Raw genomic sequence first — 19584 nt, 5'->3', positions numbered from 1 at the left:
CAATTAAGTCACCTCTTACCCTTCTTCTCTCCAATGAAAACAGCCTCAAGTTCCTCAGCCTTCCCTCATAAGATCTTCCCTTCATACCAGGCAATATTCTGGTAAATATCCTCTGCACCCTTTCCAATGCTTCCACATCCTTCCTATAATGCCCGCAATACTCCAAATGCGGCCGCACCAATTTTGTATCCAAATTGCTATTATCCCTTTTATTCCATGAGCTATAACTTTTCTCACAAGTCTGCTGTGTGTTGACTAGTTTCCATTGGTGTATAATAGACCATCATTGCTGATGTCCTGGATAGTATACAACCACTGACAGACATGTCAACAGGTCACAGGATTTCACTCACAAATTCATTGCACACCCGTATCTGGAGGGAGAAATGTTTACGCCACCAATGGGTACTAACCAGTTCAGGTGGAGCACTGGTTTTATACGCCACCCAATTTCACACTCCATTGGGGTAATTTGGAGTGTAAAACCAGGTGTCCCAATAACAAATCCAGAGGTGTGCCACTAAGTCATGGAATCATAGAATTATAGAGTGGTTACAGCTTACAGGAATGCCATTTGGTCCATTGTGTCTATGGTAGCTCTCAGAAGGAGCAATTCGCTTACTGCCCCCTCATCATGGTCTTGCACGTTTTTCCTTTTCAGATAATAATCCAATTTCCTTTTGGAGGCCTCGATTGAACCTGCCTTCACCACACTCTCAGGCAGTGTGTTCCAGATCTTAACAATTTGCTGCGTGAAAATGTCTCTTTGCAAGTCATCATTGTTTCTTTAGCTAATTACCTTAAATCTCCGTGTTCTCTGGTTCTCGATGCTTCCATCAATGGGGACAGTGTCTCCCTGTCTATTCTATCCAGACCCTTCCTGATTTTGAACAGCTCAATCAAAGCCCCCCTCATCCTCCAAGGGGAACTGTCCCAACTTCTCCAATCTGGCTACGTAGCTGATGTTCCTCACCCCTGGAACTATTCCTCTGGATCTTTTCTCTCATGCCTTCACATCGTCCCAGAGGTGTCCGAAGATGTGGCACCCAGAATGGGACAAAACCCTCCAGCTGAGGCCGATCAGTGTTTTATAAAGGTTTAACATAACCTTCTTGAATTTTGTTCTTTATGCTCCTCTTAATAAAGCCCAACTTCTCTAAGTTTTATTAACTACTCTCTCAACTGCCACCTTCAATGAATAATGCATATATAACTCAAGGTCCCTCTGCTCCTGTACCCTATTAGAATTGTACATTTTATTTTATATTGTTGCTCAACATTCTTCCAAAATGAATCACTTCAGACTTTGTTGCATTAAACCTAATCTGCTACCTGTCCACCTATTTCACCTTTTGAAGTTCTACACTATCCTCCTCACAGTTTGCAATACTTCCACGTTTTGTATCATTTGCAAGTATAGATATTGTGCCCTGTACACCAAGGTCCAGCCACCATAGTCCCCAAGAACCATAGGCCCCTTTTTAGAGAGGGCTGATTGGTGGTGATTTAACTTGAGGGTCACCACACCTCAGCTGAGGGGAAAGGTCGGATAACCCTCGCTGTTGGCGTCATTCCGCATCACGAACAAGCTGTTTTGCCAACTGAGCTAAACCTCCAGTCCGAAAAACAACTGTTAACCACTAATCTCGATTTCCTGTTGCTCAGCCAATTCCATATCCATATTTCTCCTGTCCCTTTTATTCCACAAGCTGTAGCATTGCTCACAAGTATCAATTTATCAAACTTCATTTGGAAGTCCATGTACACCACATCAACAACATTACCCTCATCAACCCTCTCTGTTACCTCTTTGAAAAACTCCAGTAACTTAGTAAACCCCAATTTGCCTTTAACAAATTCACGCTGCCTCTCTTCCATTAACCCACATTTTCCCGAGTGACCATTAATTTTGTCCTAAAATATAGGGCAGGATTCTCCGGTCTCCCACCCATGTGTTTCTCTGCAGCCACTGCGGGGTGCCCCGGCAGTACTGAGAAACCTGCGGTGAGGGTGCGATGTCGGTGGGACCAGAGAATCCAGCCACCAGCGAATGACCGGAGAATTCTGGCTATGGTTTCTAGAAGCTTCTCCTCCACTAAGGTTAAACTGACTGGCCTGTAGTTGCTGGGCTTCACTTTACACCCATTTCTTGCCTGTTAGATTCCAATTGGCTGCATTTACTTCTGCCACAATGCGGGGGATATTACTTCCTGCACATGAACCAGTGTCCATGACATCACTGACAGCCATGTCCAAGGCAGCTGCCTGCAGTAAAAGAAAACAAATATATTTCTGTCCTGGCTCCTCTCCCCCAAGACCCCCCACTGCTTCCTCACATCCTCCATGACCTCCCACCACTCACTTTGCTGCTGGCTCACTTCCAGAATGGACAGCAGGGAGGGGAAGGAAGAAACAAAGGGAACAAACAGCAAAGTATCATGGGGGTGAAAATGGGGGAGTTGGGGGGGGAGGGAGAAGCGGCAAAAGGAGGAGCGGAGGTGAGATCGGGGGTAGATGGAGCAAGCAAACTAGCGGTGAAGGAAGCAGGAGGGAGAGGGTGCGAGGAGAAGCCGCAAAAGGAGCTGGCAGCGGGTGGGAGAATAGAGGTTTTGAGATGCACAATGATGGCGTCAATGGTTAGAAAAACCATGCATGCACCGACAGCCAGATTGTAAGGCTGTCAATGATTGGGCAGCACGGTAGCCTTGTGGATAGCACAATTGCTTCACAGCTCCAGGGTCCCAGGTTCGATTCCAGCTTGGGTCACTGTCTGTGCGGAGTCTGCACATCCTCCCCGTGTGTGCGTGGGTTTCCTCCGGGTGCTCCGGTTTCCTCCCACAGTCCAAAGATGTGCAGGTTAGGTGGATTGGCCATGATAAATTACCCTTAGTGTCCAAAATTGCCCTTAGTGTTGGGTGGGGTTACTGGGTTATGGGGCTAGGGTGGCGGTGTTGACCTTGGGTAGGGTGCTCTTTCCAATGGCCTCCTTCTGCACTGTAAATTCTATGATAATCTATGATATCTGTATGTGTCCGCACTTAGGGATGTATTTAATTGTATATATATAAACGTGTGAATCAGTATGTGTGCAAAAGTATAAAATAAATAAGTCATACATCTCTATATATCGCAGCTGGAAAAAGCCTCATGATTTCTTTTCTGTAATTAGCTGACGAAGAGTCTGCAGATGTCCAATCACTCGCTGGTGTATGGTAAGCAAGCTCAGAATTTCGACTCCGCGGACTTCCAAAAGCCAGGAATTAAACGAATCCTGAAGAAACTGCGTGACATTGAACGTGCAGCTCTTCCTGAAAATGAAGTGAAAGAGGTCAGTGAGGTTCCCATTTATTATGTTACTGCAGGAAATAGCTCATTGTTATGTAATACTAGCTCATTGTTATGTAATACTAGCTCATTGTTATGTAATACTAGCTCATTGTTATGTAATAATAGCTCATTATTATGAAATAATAACTCATTGTTATGTAATAATAGCTCATTGTTATGTAATAATAGCTCAGTGTTATGAAATAATAGCTCATTGTTATGTAATAATAGCTCATTGTTATGTAATAATAGGTCATTGTTATGAAATAATAACTCATTGTTATGTAATAATAGCTCATTGTTATGTAATAATAGTTCATTGTTATGAAATAATAGCTCATTGATACAAAATAATAGCTCATTGTAATGTAATAATAGGTAGGGGCTACAACACATATTGGGTGCATCCATTTGTTGACATAAACCTGCCACATCTTGGAGCAAGCAATTTACAGATCCAGGGAAGATTGCTTCTGATACCCAGTTCAAGCAGATTGTTGTGCAAGTTGAGAATTGTCCGAAAGTGTTTAGAGTTCATTAATCCCTGCGGTGTCACTCATTCAGAGTCAGGCTTCATGGCGCTCTAAGGGAGGACATGCTAAAGTACTGGACACGTCCAAAGTAGTAGTTTGTAAACAGTCAGCTCAGAGATTGCAAAGTTAAAGTTTTTATGATGAACCCCTTGGAAAGTAATGATTTTATTATGTGTCGCTGTTTGATATAGACCTGCATTCTTGCACAAACCACAGTTACATCAATAACTTTCTCCGTGTCTACTTCCGGTGGCGACTATGAGGGAGTAGGTTGCACATTTGGTGGCTCCCGTTTCGGTTGGACTTTTGGACCTTTTCCCCCAACTTTTTTGCGCTTTTGAGCGCGGAACTGGAAAGCAATAGTGCTCAGGCACTGAACCCATAGAGAGTTGTATGGACTTAAGAAGCCGGAGGGACCATGAACAGCAAAAGAAGTGGTCAAACAAGGGCACAGTGGAGGCTGTGAGAGAGACCAATATGGCCGGTGTCCAGGACAAGGCGCCGACAGTCCAGCCTACAATGAAGTAGCTGCTACAGGCCATGCAGGAGGGCTTTTAGCTCTGAAGCACGATAATTTGGAGCCGCTCCAGAAGTCGATGGACCCATTGGAAAAAAGGGTGGATGATCAGGCTGAGAAGTTCCAGAAGCTGGAAGCTGGCGGAGCAGGCAGACTTTCAAACGGTGGCGGACGTGGAGATTTGAAGGCTGAGGGATCAGCTCAAAATGCTCCTGGAAAGGCTGGAAGACCTGGACAACAGATCTCGCCGGCAGAATGTAAGAATTGTTGGCCTCGGAGGGGGCTGAGGGGCTGCATGCCGCCGTGTATGTGGAGGGTATGTTTCAGAAGCTGCTGGGGAACAAGGTGTTCCTGTGCCCGCCGGTGGTGGACAGGGCACACAGAGTGCAGATGAGGCAGCTGCGATGAGGGGGTCTCGCACGTGCGATGGTGGTCCGGTTCCACAGGTACCTGGCCAAGGAGCGTGTTCTGCAATTGGCCAAGAGCACACAAAGCTGTACCTGGGACAATAGCACCCTGCGTGTTTGCCAAGACCCGAGCACTCAGGTGGCCAGGAAGAGGGGAGGCTACAGGCAGGTGAAGGAGATTTTGTACAAGAACAAGGTGAAATTCGGGCTACTTTTTCCGCGCGTCTGTGGGTTACGTATGAGAGCCAGCACCACTATTTTGAGGAACCTGAGGAGGCGATGGACTTTGTAAGAAGCAAGGGCTAGCTCTGAGCTGAGGACTCTTGGACTCATGGTAGAACTTTTAAATCTATTTTATTTCTCTCTCGCTTTGAGAGATGCCTGCATGCTTGGGTCCGTTCTTTTCATTTTTTCGACCTTTTCAGGTTGATGTATTTTGGTTGCGATGTGTTTTTCTTGTTCTTTTTCGTGGTTCACCTAAATATTTCCTTTTTTGGGTCTCTTGTTTGATTGGAGGTTTGGTGGGGGGAAAATAAAAAATAAAATAGTTAAAAAGGTGTGATTATGATGGGGGTTTCGGGGGAATTTTTTGCAATCTTTTTCTGTGTGTGGAGGGGAAGGGCTGAGAGTGCCTGGTACTTCTTATCTCTATCTGTTTGATCTAAATTGCACTATTGTTGGGGATGTCTTTGACTTGATAGAGTGTGTGTTTAAGCAGGGCTGGTTTGGGGCAGTGGTATGGATGGGCCGGGGGGAGGGAAGCCAGGGAACAATGGGTGAGAGACGCACTGGCACCGAAGCGGGGAGCCACCAGGCTAGCTGGGTGGGCTAGTCAACGGAAGCCAGGTTGGGGGGGGGGGGTTCATACAGTTCGACTAGAGCAGGAGTTAGGTGGTAGGATGGTGTTACTAGTGAGGGGGGGGGGGAGGGAAGTTGATCTGCTGACGAGGATGGAAACTGGACATGGCAACAGTGAGGAGGTCATGGGTGGAGCCGGCCAGGAGGCGGGCCAGAGGAAGCGCAACACACGGCTGGGGGGCTGGCCAAGGAAAGGGATGGCTGATCGGGAAAGTGGGGAGCGAAGTACCCCCAACCAGGCTGATCACCTGGAATGTCAGAGGGCTAAACGGGCCAGTGAAGAGGGCGCGTGTGTTCGCGCATTTGCGGGTTCTGAAGGCGGACGTAGTCATGCTGCAGGAAACGCACCTGAAAGTGGCAGACCAGGTTAGGTTAAGGAAGGGCTGGGTTAGTCAGGTCTTTCTTTCGGGGCTCGACACTCAGACTAGGGGGGTTGCGATCCTGATTAATAAAAGTGTTCAATTTGAGGCGGAGGGTACAGTTGCGGACGGGGGCAGCAGATTTGTTATGGTTAGGGGTAAGCTCGAAGGGGTGAGAGTAGTCTTGGTCAGTGTGTATGCCCCTAATTGGGACGATGTGTTCAGGGGGTTGCTAGGGAAGATCCCCGACTTAGACTCCCACAAACTGATCATGGGTGGGGACTTCAACATAGTCCTGGACCCGAGCCTGGATTGGTCGTCTTCAAAAACGGTCAGGTTGCCAGCAAAGGAACTTTGGAGCAAATGGGGGGAGCTGATCCGTGGAGATTTAGCCAGCCGTCAGCGAGGGGGTTCTCGTACTTCTCCCACGTCCATAAGGTGTATTCCCGAATTGATTTCTTTGTCATGGGTGGGGACTTGCTGGCCGGGGTGGTGGGGACAGAATATTCGGCAATTACCATATCGGTCCATGCTCCGCACTGGGTAGACCTACGGATTTGTAAGGATGACTTCCAGAGCCCACAATGGAGGTTGGAAGTTGGATTGCTTGCGGACTAGGCGGTGTGTGAGAGACTCAGGAGATGTATGCAGAATACCTGCAGGTAAATGATACCGGAGAAGTCTCAGCAGCAGTGCTCTGGGAGGCACTGAAGACAGTGTTGAGAGGGGAGCTGATCTCAATCCGGGCTCATAGGGGCAGGACAGACAGGGCAGAAACGGAACGACTGGTTCAGGAAATTTTACGGACGGACAGGAGTTACGCGGAGTCCCCGAGGCCAGAGTTACTCAGGAAATGACAGAGGCTGCAAGCCGAGTTCGGGGTGCTGACTACAGGCAACGCCGTAGAGCAGCTTAGAAAGGCAAAATGCGCGATATTTGAGCATGGAGAGCAGGCCAGCAGAATGCTCGCGCAAAAACTAAGGAAGAGAGAAGCGGCTAGGGAGATAGGAAGGATAGCGGATGGGGAGAGAAATCTGGTGGGGGGATCCGGCAGGGCTGAACAAGGTGTTTAGGGACTTTTAGAGTAAGCTGCACACTTCGGAACCCCACAGGGAACCGGAGGGGATGAGACGATTCCTGGACAGACTGACCTTCCCAAGAGTTGGTAGGGGGTTGGTAGATGGACTGGGGGCCCTGGTTGGGATCGAAGAGGTACTGGGGGGCCTGAAAGTCATGCAGTTGGGTAAAGCCCTGGGGCCGGACCGGTATCCGGTGGAGTTTTACAAAAGGTTTGCCGAAATAGTGGGGCCGGTACTGGTCAGGGTTTTTAACGAAGCAAGAGACAGAGGGGTTCTACCCCGACGATGTCGCAGGCCACTATTTCGCTTATTCTAAAATGGGATAAAGACCCGGTGGCCTGTGGGTCTTATAGGCCGATCTCTTTGATCAACGCAGACGCTAAGTTACTGGCCAAGATCTTGGCGACTAGAATTGAGGACTGTGTACCGGACGTAATTGCGGAGGACCAAACTGGATTCGTAAAGGGTAGGCAACTGGCGGCCAATCTAAGAAGGCTGCAGAGATAGTGATAGCTATGGATGTGGAAAAGGCTTTCGACGGGGTTGAGTGGGACTATCTGTGGGAGGTGCTGGGAAGGTTTGGGTTCAGGAAGGGGTTCATTGACTGGCTTAGGCTGTTATACCGGGCCCAGAGGTAAGGATGAACAGGACAACATCAGATTACTTCAGACTACACCGTAGGACAAGACACGGTTGCCCTCTCTCCCCACTGCTGTTCGCCCTGACCATAGAGCCGTTGGCAATTGCTCTGAGAGCTTCAAAGGACTGGAAAGGGCTGGTCCGGGGGGGGGGGAGTGGAACATTAAGTCTCGTTATACACGGATGACCTGTTGTTATATGTTACGGACCCAATGGCAGGGATGGACGGCATCATGGAAATCCTGAGGGAATTTGGCCGGTTTTCAGGATATAAATTGAACATGGCTAAAAGTGAGTTGTGCGTAATTCAGGTGAGGGGCAGGAGAGTAGGCTGAAGGGGTTGCCGTTCAGGCTCGCAGGAGAAAGCTTTAGATACTTGGGGATACAGGTGGCACGGGACTGGGGCAGGTTGCATAAGCTCAACCTGTCCCAATTGGTGGAACGAGTGAGGGAGGAGGTTCGGAGTTGGGATGCGCTCCCGCTGTCACTAGCGGGGAGGGTGCAGCCTGCTAAGATGACCATTCTCCCGAGATTCTTGTTCATATTTCAGTGTCTCCCCATTTTCATCCCGAGGTCCTTTTTTAAGAGGCTGAATAAAATTATCCTGGGAATTGTCTGGGCAGGGAAGTCCAGCGGGTGAGGAAGGTGATGCTCGAAAGGAGCAGAGGGGAGGGGGTCTGGCGTTGCTGAACTTTAGCAACTACTACTGGGCGGCCAACATAGCGATGATAAGGAAATGGATGGTGAGCATGGGGTCGGTCTGGGAGCGGATGGAGGCTGCATCTTGCAGGGGCACCAGTTTGGCGGTCCTGGTTACGGCGCCTCTGCCGCTCCCGCCGGCGCGGTACTCCACCAGCCCGATAGTGGTGGCGGCTTTGCGGATCTGGGGCCAGTGAAGGAGGCATATAGGGGAAGTGAGAGCATTGGTGTGGACCCCAATCTGCGGCAATCACTGATTTGCCCCGGGGAACATGGACGGCGGGTATCGACTGTGAAGAAGGGCGGGGATTGTGAGGGTGGGTGATCTGTTCCTGGAAGGGAGCTTTCCGAATGACTTTAGATACTTACAGGTGCGGGATTTCTTGCACTGGTGCCATCCTTCCCACACCTCCTGCCAAAGGGGAGGCAGGACAGGGTAGTTTCTAGGGGAGAGGTAGGTGAGGGTAGAGTCTCAGATATTTACAAAGAACTAATGGGAGCAGAGGATACACACTGATGACCTGAAGCTTAAGTGGGAAGAGGAGCTGGGGGGGAGATGGAGGACGGTATTTGGGCAGAAGCACTGGGCAGAGTAAACATGACCGCAATGTTTGTCGGGTTCAGTCTGATCCAGTTTAAGGTCGTGCACCGGGCCCACATGACGGTGGCCCGGATGAGTACATTTTTCGGGCTGGAGGACAAGTGTGCCAGGTGCGCCGGTGGGCCGGCTAATCACATGCGCATGTTCTAGTCGTGCCCTAGACTCAGAGGTACTGGCAGGGATTCGCGGACATAATGTCCCGGGTTTTGAAAACTGGGTGGTAATGAATCCTGAGGTGGCAATCTTTGGGGTGTCGGAGGACCCGGGAGTCCAGGAGGAGAAGGAGGCCGACATCTTGGCCTTTGCTTCCCTGGTAGCCCGGCGACGAATACTGTTGGCATGGAGGGACTCAAAGCCCCCGAAGACCGAAGCATGACTATCGGACATGGCGAGCTTTCTCGGGCTAGGAAAGGTTAAATTCGCCTTGAGAGGTTCACTATCGGGGTTCGCCCGGAGGTGGCAGCCATTCATTGACTTCTTCCGCGGAGAATTAATCGTCAGCGGCGGGGGGGGGGGGGGGCGGCTAGGGTAGTGTTTCGTTACCTGTCTGGTAGGTAACATGTGCTACTCAAACCTTGGTTAGTGATGAGGTATTCTGAATCCCGGTGAAGAAGATTCGAACGCTTTCAGTAGCAACAAAAGGTTTATTGAGTAACTACAACAATATTTACATGAGTTCTTTACTTTAACTTTGATACTAGTGATAAGGTTGATAAGACCTAACTATGGTAACTATACGTAACTCCACTGGCCATCTAAATTAGTCTGCTGCTGCTTTGAATACAGTGCACTCAAGAGAGAGAGAAAGAGACAATGTGGCTGCCTTTTATACCGCTGTTGGTCCGGCCCTCTAATGATCATTGTTTTTTATGCTCTAGGCGTAGCATAAGCGGCTTCCTTGTGGTGCACTTGACAATGGAAGGTTCAGACATGGAGATAACGTCAACACGTTTATTAAACTATTTACACTTCTCCTACTCGGGTTCACCACTACTGTTAATCCTTCTATAGCTACTCAGACTGACTAACCAGTCTGCTACAATCCATGTGGTGGGTGTAATTCTGAATCAACCCTGTGTCTCTACTCACTGACTGTCTCCATTGGAAAGAGGAAGATCATGTGTGTTGTGTCCTTTATATATGGGTTGGTGTAATGCCCTCCTGTGGTCGTGTCACCTCTATGTGTATCGTGAATCCCATTGGTTGTGTCCTATCTAACTGTTCTATTGGTTGAGTTTCTGTGTGTCATGTCTCTGGTGCTCCCTCTAGTGTCTAGCTAGTCTACATGTATTTACATGTGTCTTTACAGTGATGCATATCACCACATACCCCCTTTTTTACATGTTACATATTTTCTGTACACTTAAAGAAAATTGAACAAAAAACAGGGAGATAAGTTATGGTATGTACAAGTGATTAAGCAATAAGTTCAAATCAAATGTGCGAGTCAAAAACCTTCAATCATCATGGTCAAATGTCTCTCTTGGTGGGGTGGTGAGTTTGATGGTGGCATGTCCTTGTGAACGCCATTGGTGTCCCTGTGTATCAGGAAGCAAGAACTGGTCAAATGACTTCGCTGTCTGATTTGGAGTCTTTTTTTTTCGATGTTTGTGATGTTGGATGGCATCTTGTAGCTGATAAGTCGTTGACGTTGAAGAGGTACCAGCAACAGTATCATTCGAGGTCATGTATGTGCCATATATGGAAGTTGGATAATACTGTGCATACTGGTTTTGGCCAAATGCTGTGTAGGAAGGGTAATCCTGATGAGATCTGTTGAAGCTTGTCGAATTGGAAACAGAATTGCAGCTCGCATAAATACCTGGTGATGGTGTGAAACTAGAAACTTGCATCTGATAGGAATAGGCCATTTGGCCAGGCTGGGGTGCAGCAAATCCTGGGCTGTAACTAAGACATCCGGTCTGTAGTGCAGATTGTGCTTGCGGTAGTCCTCCTTCGGTCTTGATTCCATAAGTGGGCGATCTGTAGTGCTGGCCTGTTTTAGAATATGCTGCATGGACTGCTGGCTGCTGCATTCCTGAATACTGGGTTTGTCCAGCATAAGCTGTCATTGACTGCACTGCTGGTGTGGAAAGAATGTGTGGGTTTGGCTTGGAAGGATATAGCTGTGGTGAATATTGGTGTATTCCTCTTGGACTGTAGCCACTACTTGTTATTACTGACCCAGTGTAATTGTCAAGTGATCCATCTCCTGTCGTTGTCGTCACCCTGAGCGTGCCGTCACTGGGTTTGCGGCACTCCCTGTCTGGAGTAAAGTCCGGCTTACGTGAATCAGAGTTGGCATTTGGTTGCTCTCCACCTGGAGTATGGTCTGTTTCACCTGAGTCAGTGTTGGTTTGTTGGTGCTCCCTGTCCGGAGTCTTAGCAGGTTCACTGGAGTCAGCTGAGATTTCTTGAAGCTCCACGTCTGGAGTCAGAACATGCAGGAATGCATTGGCTTGTGGAGAGGTTCGAGCGAATGAGGTTGGAAGTAACATGGTGTCACCAGAGTCACCAGTGGTCTCACCATGATCGTCGTGTGCCTCTGTACACACTAGCTGAGGTCTGTCACTTTGCACATCTTGCATGGGAAGTGCGATGCTGTCGTCACTCGTCTCACATACAGTGGATAGAGCCTCAGTAGCTTTTTGTTGTTCACTTGGGCTGTGTATACTGTCAGCCTTCTCCTTGTGGCTCAGACAATGTGGGTGGACCGTCATAGTCGCTGTGTTGTTCATTAGGGCTTGGACTGTCATAGTCGCTTTGTTCTTCACTGGAGCATGATAGACCGTCATGGTCGTCCTGTTGTGCACTGGAGCATGGCAGACTTGCATCGTCTGCTGCTAGTTGGTCAGAGGAGGTTGCTAGACCCTCATGGTCTTGTTCCTGCAAGAACTGCGCTTTGGAGTCTTGCGTTGCTTCTATCGTGGAGGCTGTACACGAGCTCGCTGTGGAGGCTTGTGACACTGGAGTCACTTCTTGTTCGTGCAAGGACTGCACTCTGGAGTCTTGCGTTTCTTCAATCGTGGAGTCTGTCCACGAGCTCGCTGTGGAGGCTTGTGACACTGGAGTCACTTCTTGTTCATGCAAGGACTGCAGTGTGGAGTCTTGCGTGTCTTCTATCGTGGAGTCGGGAACCCTTAGCAGTGCGTGGACCACTATAGGAATCTATAATTTATGGGATCTTAACCTGTCGAACTACGCCAAGTTTGGGGGAAGCTTAGTTGATGAATCAAGTCCTGGCGCAATACGACAAGTTGTAAGATTTGTAATATTTCTGGACTATGCCAAGTTGTTCGATTCCTTGTATTATTCGACTGTGTAAAGTTGAAGGAATTTATATTATCTCTGCTATTCGGTTATCAGTAGCACTTTGCGAATACTGGAACTCAGCAGAAATTTCAGTTAAAACTTCTCAGGTGCCAAAAAGAATTGTTTTATTTGTAGTCGCTTGATTACAATTTGAAAGTCATTTAAAAGGCAATTCGAAGCTTTCAGAGAATTACAGACATTATCTTTCTTTGCTGAGGCAGACAGCTCGAAAGTAACTTTTAAACTGTCAAAGTCTGGCAATGAAACATGAAGAGAGAGAGAGAGCTAATCTTCAGCTAAACTCAAACTCAAAGTCAAAAGTGGACTAACATCACTGACACAGACTGTTAGACTGACAGAACCCCCGAAAGACATCTCTAAAATGGAGACTATTAAGGACAAAACTGACAGAAAGACAACACAACACAAAGACACTACAGAAAGACTCACTGACAGAATCAAAGACAGAAATTAAGGACAGACAATACACAAGACAACACCCCAAAGACAACACAAATTAAGGACAGACAACACCAAAAGACAACACAGCACAACACACCACAGACAACACTAAAATGGCGGGTGGAAACATTTCAGTTATACACTTTCATATCTGTCTTAAGTCATCTAACCACACCCCAATATAATCCTAATTGGTTTGGGTTAGACTCAAACACATTTGATTTGATGGCAAGCCGTCCATCTTCAATGTGCAACATTAGCTTTTCTGACCCAGCTGTTATCTGCATTGTGAACAATGGTGCCTTCATGTTGCTGTGTATTCAGTCCCTGTCCTTGACAATTAGCACAAGCAGTGTCAAATTATCTTGCAACTGTGCTGTTTTAATGTCACACTGACTATGAAAATATGCATTTGCAAGAACAACGGACCTCAGTAAAAGTGAATTATGCTGTATAAATGGGTATTTAAAACTGGGGCCTAATATTTATGCTTAAACAGCTATCTTTTACCTATACTAGTTGTATTCTAAATACCTGGCTTCTACAGTCGGCCCTTTGATAAATCGAAAAATTAAGTGAGATATATCAGAAAAGATTAAAATACATCATTAATGCGATAGGATAGGTAAAAGCGCAAAGAATCATTGCAGGTATTTCAAAATAATTATTATAATTAATAAATTAATCAAATTTGATCACATTGGTATGTTATGTAAATGATGAATACAGCTACACAGGAGAATAGGATTATTCTTATTGTGGACATTCCAGTGTGTCCAAACCACCCACAAATTTTATCCCAGAGAGAGATAAATTGGGGTGGATCAAGTTTTTTGATTTCTTTTTGGATATGTAATGCCAAATCTTTAACTTCTTTCGAGTTATCGGGAATGAAAGTGCAACACTCTGCACCAATCATGGCGCAGGTGCCACCTTTTTCAGCTAGCACATAGTCAAGTGTAATTCGATTTTGTAATACTACGGTTAACATTTTACAGATCTTACCATTGATATACTGATTGAAAATTGATATCATGATTACATAATTCAGCAATAAACAATTAATAATAACTTCTTGTATACAAATAAAATGATTATACAATAAAAGTTGAACATATGATCTAGTAATAAATGGTAAAATGATTATCAAAATTGATGTCAAGCCTTTGACATCTTTTGGATAATACACAAAAGCTTGTTGAAAGGGTTAATTATCTTGCACAGTCAAAAAGAGGCGTATAGCTTGGAATGATGCCATTCGCATCTTTAAACTTTTTTTTGTCACTCAAATGGACTGGGAGTAAAAGTTGAATTGCTGCCAAATTCCCGTTATCAAATGTCTTTGAACGACCTGTTCTTTTGGCTTTTAATCAAAGATTGTTGGGTTTTTTTTAAACCAGTTTCCACATTGTTTGAAGTTTTAATTTCCAGGATAATTTTAAACATTTATTTTAAAATATCAAATACAATAACTTATTAAATATATAACTGAACCAATCTTGTGCTGTATCTTGATTTTCTGTAGATGAATTTGTCGATTCTGTTCAAGGAAACACAGCTAACAAGATATGTTAATTTCTTTAAATTAATAAAGCAACGTTCAGAATAATGACAGTTTTCTTAAGTTGACAGTTCTTGACAACTTTTTAGCGATACATTGATGCTGCTTTGATGGCAGCCGTTCTGTTCTGAGTAAGTTCCCTTTTTCGCTTGGAAATTTTCTGTCCCAAGTAAACATCTTTCTGGGCAATTTGTGCTTTGTGAAAGCTAGCTTTGTGACTGTTAGTACTGAGGTGGTTCAAGACCACCTGTATGTCTTTGTCATGATCATCTTTATTGATGGAGGTTATCAGAACATCATCTTCATATTGGATAATGGTGGAAGGCCGAACAGGCAGTTGCCTGAGATGATTCTGTAAAGCCATCTGGTAAACAGTTGGGCTATTGTGATACTGTTGCTGATTAATTGTAAAAGCAAACCATGGTTGTAGTTGCTTAGCCAGTGTTGCTGACCAGAAGCCAAACTGGGTGTGTCTTGTTGGTACGTGTTACATGGTTGACCACGAGGTGGAAATGTATTGTAGTGAACATTGTCTACTTCATTATCATCTCTCGAATCCATCCATTGTTTTTGATAGCATTTTGCCATCCAGTGTCCTACTCTACCACAGAAAAGACATTGTGGTATTTCCTTACGTGATTTTAATGGAGCAAGGGTACATGTTTGCCCTGGCGCTGGTGGTGAAATTGTAGTTACTGCTGATATTCCTGCAAGTGCTGCAACAGCCACCGCTGGAGCAGCAGGTAACATGGGCTGGATTTGAACACTATCTTCGTCTGATTCATCTGACAAAGGAACTGATTTATTCGTGACATTTGTTCTTGGCTGTGCAATTGCCGATTGTGCCACTAGGTGGAGTGCTTGGGCTGCTTTCTGAGTTTGTGCTGTTTGTTCAAATTTCTGCACAGAAATTTTGCTGTGTTCAGTTATGTTGTTTATATCTCTTTCTAAAACACATGTTTCTTTCATTAACTTGCAATTTTCAAGTTCAATTCGCTCAGTTTTTAATTGCAATTGTCGGTATTTTGACTCCACTTCAAAGACTTGATTTTGGAATTCTGTTATTTGAAAAGATAACTGCTGGCGTTCAGAGGTTTTGTTTTGCAAATCTGTCTCAAGTTTGGATTTTGCATCTCGCAATTCTGTTTTAATTTCATCATAATGCTCAAGTTTGGATTTTGCCTCTTGCAATTCTTCAACAACTGCAATTAGTTGTTTTTTAGTGGACCTATACTCATCATCACTTCGCTCAGTATTGAATTGCAACTGTTGGTATTTTGACTCCACTTTAAAAACTTGATTTTGAAATTCTACGATTTGACCAGATAACTGCTGGAGTTCAGAGGTTTTATTTTGCAAATCTGTCTTAATTTCATCATAATGCTCAAGTTTGGATTTTGCAACTTGCAAATCTGTTTTAATTTTATCATAATGCTCAAGTTTGGATTTTGCATCTTGCAATTCTGTTTTAATTTCATCATAATGCTCAAGTTTAGATTTTGCATCTCGCAAATCTTCAACAACTGCAATTAGTTGGTCTTTAGTGGACCTATACTCATGATGATCAAATTTAATTTTTGCAATTGTCTCTTGATGTTTTTGGAGCTGTGCCATTACTGCAAAAGACCATTTCATACGTCTTCCACTGTTTAACCGTGTGGTCTTACCCCATGCCTTCTTGATATTATCAAGGGACCACTGTCCTTTGGGGATATCATATTTTGATTCAATTTTTGTAGCAACTTCAGACAGTCCAAACTGTCTACGAATGAAAGATCTAAAATTCCCCAACATATCTTCAACAGAAACATCTGGTATTCCAGCACTTCTTGGATGTAGTGGGGAGTAATTTTCTGCCTGCTAAAGGCTCTGAATCTACACTTTGATTTGGATCAGCCATAACTTTTCTTGATCGCTGACTGCCGTTTTATTATAGTTACTGCAGTGACTAATCTTCCAGTCACGTCTATGATAGTCTGAACGACTGGCACTTGATTTATTTAACACAGTCTAGAAAAAATGTTCTTTTCAAGGGTCGAAGTACTGATTGATGCGGCTTTAAGACTTTTAATGGGTGAAAAAAATATTTCTTACCCTAGTCTAGCCGTGGGTACCGGCTGTCTTCTGGGCCTCCTCCGACTATCTCCGAAGCTTCCAGAAGGTTCCGGACCTCCTCCGATTATCTTCAAAGCTTTCCGTCGTCACCTGGGCCTCCGAAGGTCGTTCAGTACTCCCCCCCAGCTGCTGACTACGCCAATTATAGGAATCTATAATTTATGGGATCTTAACCTGTCGAACTACGCCAAGTTTGGGGGAAGCTTAGTTGATGAATCAAGTCCTGGCGCAATACGACAAGTTGTAAGATTTGTAATATTTCTGGACTATGCCAAGTTGTTCGATTCCTTGTATTATTCGACTGTGTAAAGTTGAAGGAATTTATATTATCTCTGCTATTCGGTTATCAGTAGCACTTTGCGAATACTGGAACTCAGCAGAAATTTCAGTTAAAACTTCTCAGGTGCCAAAAAGAATTGTTTTATTTGTAGTCGCTTGATTACAATTTGAAAGTCATTTAAAAGGCAATTAGAAGCTTTCAGAGAATTACAGACATTATCTTTCTTTGCTTAGGCAGACAGCTCGAAAGTAACTTTTAAACGGTCAAAGTCTGGCAATGAAACATGAAGAGAGAGAGAAAGCTAATCTTCAGCTAAACTCAAACTCAAAGTCAAAAGTGGACTAACATCACTGACACAGACTGGTAGACTGACAGAACCCCCGAAAGACATCTCTAAAATGGAGACTATTAAGGACAAAACTAACAGAAAGACAACACAACACAAAGACACTACAGAAAGACTCACTGACAGAACCAAAGGCTGAAATTAAGGACAGACAATACACAAGACAACACCCCAAAGACAACACAAATTAAGGACAGACAACACCAAAAGACAACACAGCACAACACACCACAGACAACACTAAAATGGCAGGCGGAAACTTTTCAGTTATACACTTTCATATCTGTCTTAAGTCATCTAATCACACCCCAGTATAATCCTAATTGGTTTGGGTTAGACTCAAACACATTTGATTTGATGGCAAGCCGTCCATCTTCAATGTGCAACATCAGTTTTTCTGACCCAGCTGTTATCTGCATTGTGACCAATGGTGCCTTCATGTTGCTGTGTATTCAGTCCCTGTCCTTGACAATTAGCACAAGCAGTGTCAAATTATCTTGCAACTGTGCTGTTTTAATGTCACACTGACTCTGAAAATATGCATTTGCAAGAACAACGGACCTCAGTAAAAGTGAATTATGCTGTATAAATGGGTATTTAAAACTGGGGCCTAATATTTATGCTTAAACAGCTATCTTTTACCTATACTAGTTGTATTCGAAATACCTGGCTTCTACAACCACTCTCTGTGTGGCAGCAGGCCGCTCTCTGTGGGCTTGTACCGCTCTCTGTCTCTTGGTGTCAGGCTGCAGCATAATCCTGCACTCACGAGTCGGGATGTCGTATATGCTGGGCTGAAGATCCTCAAATCCGAAGAACGAATCCGCGTCTGCGTCGGATTCAGTACGGGGGTCGCCATTTCTAATGAAAAAACCTTTGTCCGAGTCGTAGTCCTCTAGGACCATATCATCACTGTTTGTGTCGGAACTGGCATGGGGCTCGCGATGTCCAGAGAAAAAATAAAGCTCGGTGTCGTAGTATTCAAGGTCTGTGTCATCGCTTTGGGCGGTGCTAACTGCTTTTTGCAGGTTTTTGCAGAGGTTACTTTCAGTTCCTGGTCGAATTTGAAGCATTCTGCTGTCATTCCAGGTCAAAGAAACTTGTTTTATGGCTTTAAGAGATTTGTTTCGTCATTTGGGACATTTCCCCTTTAAATGGGCATGTTCCGGGCCTCTGACGTCATGATGCATGTGACGTCAGACGTACGAAGCGTTTGCGCATGCGCATATCACTGTTCCTGTACAGTGCCGTTTTCGCAATTGCGCATGCGCGATTTCTCGCGCATGCGCACACGGACCTTCCCCTTATGTGCACTTCTCGCGCAACTGCGCATGTGCAGTACCTTTGCAAAGATGGCTGCCGATCAAAATTGTTCTCTGCTCCGGGATCTCGGCCACGTGGTGAGTACTGGCGCTTCTCTTACCGTTTTCAGCTGGTTGGAGTGTGTTTTCCTCACGGTATTTACTGCATTTGTCCAGGATTGCCTGGAAGTCGCTCCTGTTTTGCCCTTTGGAGAACTTGGGTTCTTTAACGATTTCTTCTGCTCTGGCACCGGCGATGGTGAGCAGAAGCTCTGTCTTTTCAGCATCGGCCATGTCTTGTAGGTCGGCTGCTACCAGGAAGATTTCAAACTTTTGTCGGAATGCCTGCCAGTTTTCGCAGAGATCGCCGTGGCACTGGAGCCACTGCGGAACCGGGATCTCGAACATCTTGCCTGGGTATTGTTGCTGGTTGTCACTTTACGCTGAGTTTTAGCTATATGTATTGAAACAGTTCACTCTGGTACCATGTCTTGTTATGCTCTAGGCGTAGCATAAGCGGCTTCCTTGTGGTGCACTTGACAAAGAAAGGTTCAGATGTGGAGATAACTTCAACACGTTTATTAAACTATTTACACTTCTCCTACTCGTGTTCGCCACGACTGTTAATCCTTCTACAGCTACTCAGACTGACGAACCAGTCTGCTACAATCCACGTGGTGGGTGTAATATTGAATCAACCCTGTGTCTCTACTCACTGACTGTCTCCACTAGGGACCGCCCGGTAGCATGGTGGTTAGCACAATCGCTTCACAGCTCCAGGGTCCCAGGTTTGATTCCCGGCTTGGGTCACTGTCTGTGCGGAGTCTGCACATTCTCCCCGTGTGTGCGTGGGTTTCCTCCGGGTGCTCCGGTTTCCTCCCACAGCCCAAAGATGTGCAGGTTAGGTGGATTGGCAATGATAAATTGCCCTTCGTGTCTAAAATTGCCCTTAGTGTTGGGTGGGGTTACTGGGTTGTGGGGATAGGGTGGAGGTGTGGGCTTGGGCAGGGTGCTCTTTCAAAGAGCTGGTGCAGACTCGATGGGCCGAATGGCCTCCTCCTGCACTGTAAATTCTATGACTGTCTCCACTGGAAAGAGAAAGATCATGTGTGTTGTGCCCTTTATATATGGATTGGTGTAATGTCCTCCTGTGGTCGTCTCACCTCTGTGTGTATCGTGAATGCCCAT

At 45.6% G+C, this 19584-nt stretch overlaps 1 protein-coding gene and 1 pseudogene across 1 annotated transcript in view; one reads left to right on the top strand and one right to left on the bottom strand.

Annotated features, from left to right (window-relative positions):
• Positions 1-19584, top strand: part of ace (angiotensin I converting enzyme (peptidyl-dipeptidase A) 1) — a 534228-nt gene that overhangs the window by 234196 nt on the left and 280448 nt on the right. Inside the window, exon 14 of the mRNA XM_072486945.1 lies at positions 3170-3328. Within this exon, the coding sequence (XP_072343046.1) occupies positions 3170-3328 (159 nt within the window). The remainder of the gene's footprint in view (positions 1-3169; positions 3329-19584) is intronic.
• The window catches only part of LOC140398714 (protein phosphatase EYA4 pseudogene), a 61717-nt pseudogene continuing 52543 nt past the window's right edge, over positions 10411-19584 (bottom strand).

The sequence above is a fragment of the Scyliorhinus torazame genome, chromosome 21 (genome assembly GCF_047496885.1).
Source record: "Scyliorhinus torazame isolate Kashiwa2021f chromosome 21, sScyTor2.1, whole genome shotgun sequence".
Taxonomy (NCBI): Eukaryota; Metazoa; Chordata; class Chondrichthyes; order Carcharhiniformes; family Scyliorhinidae; genus Scyliorhinus; species Scyliorhinus torazame.
This window is presented reverse-complemented; position numbering and strand designations above follow the sequence as displayed.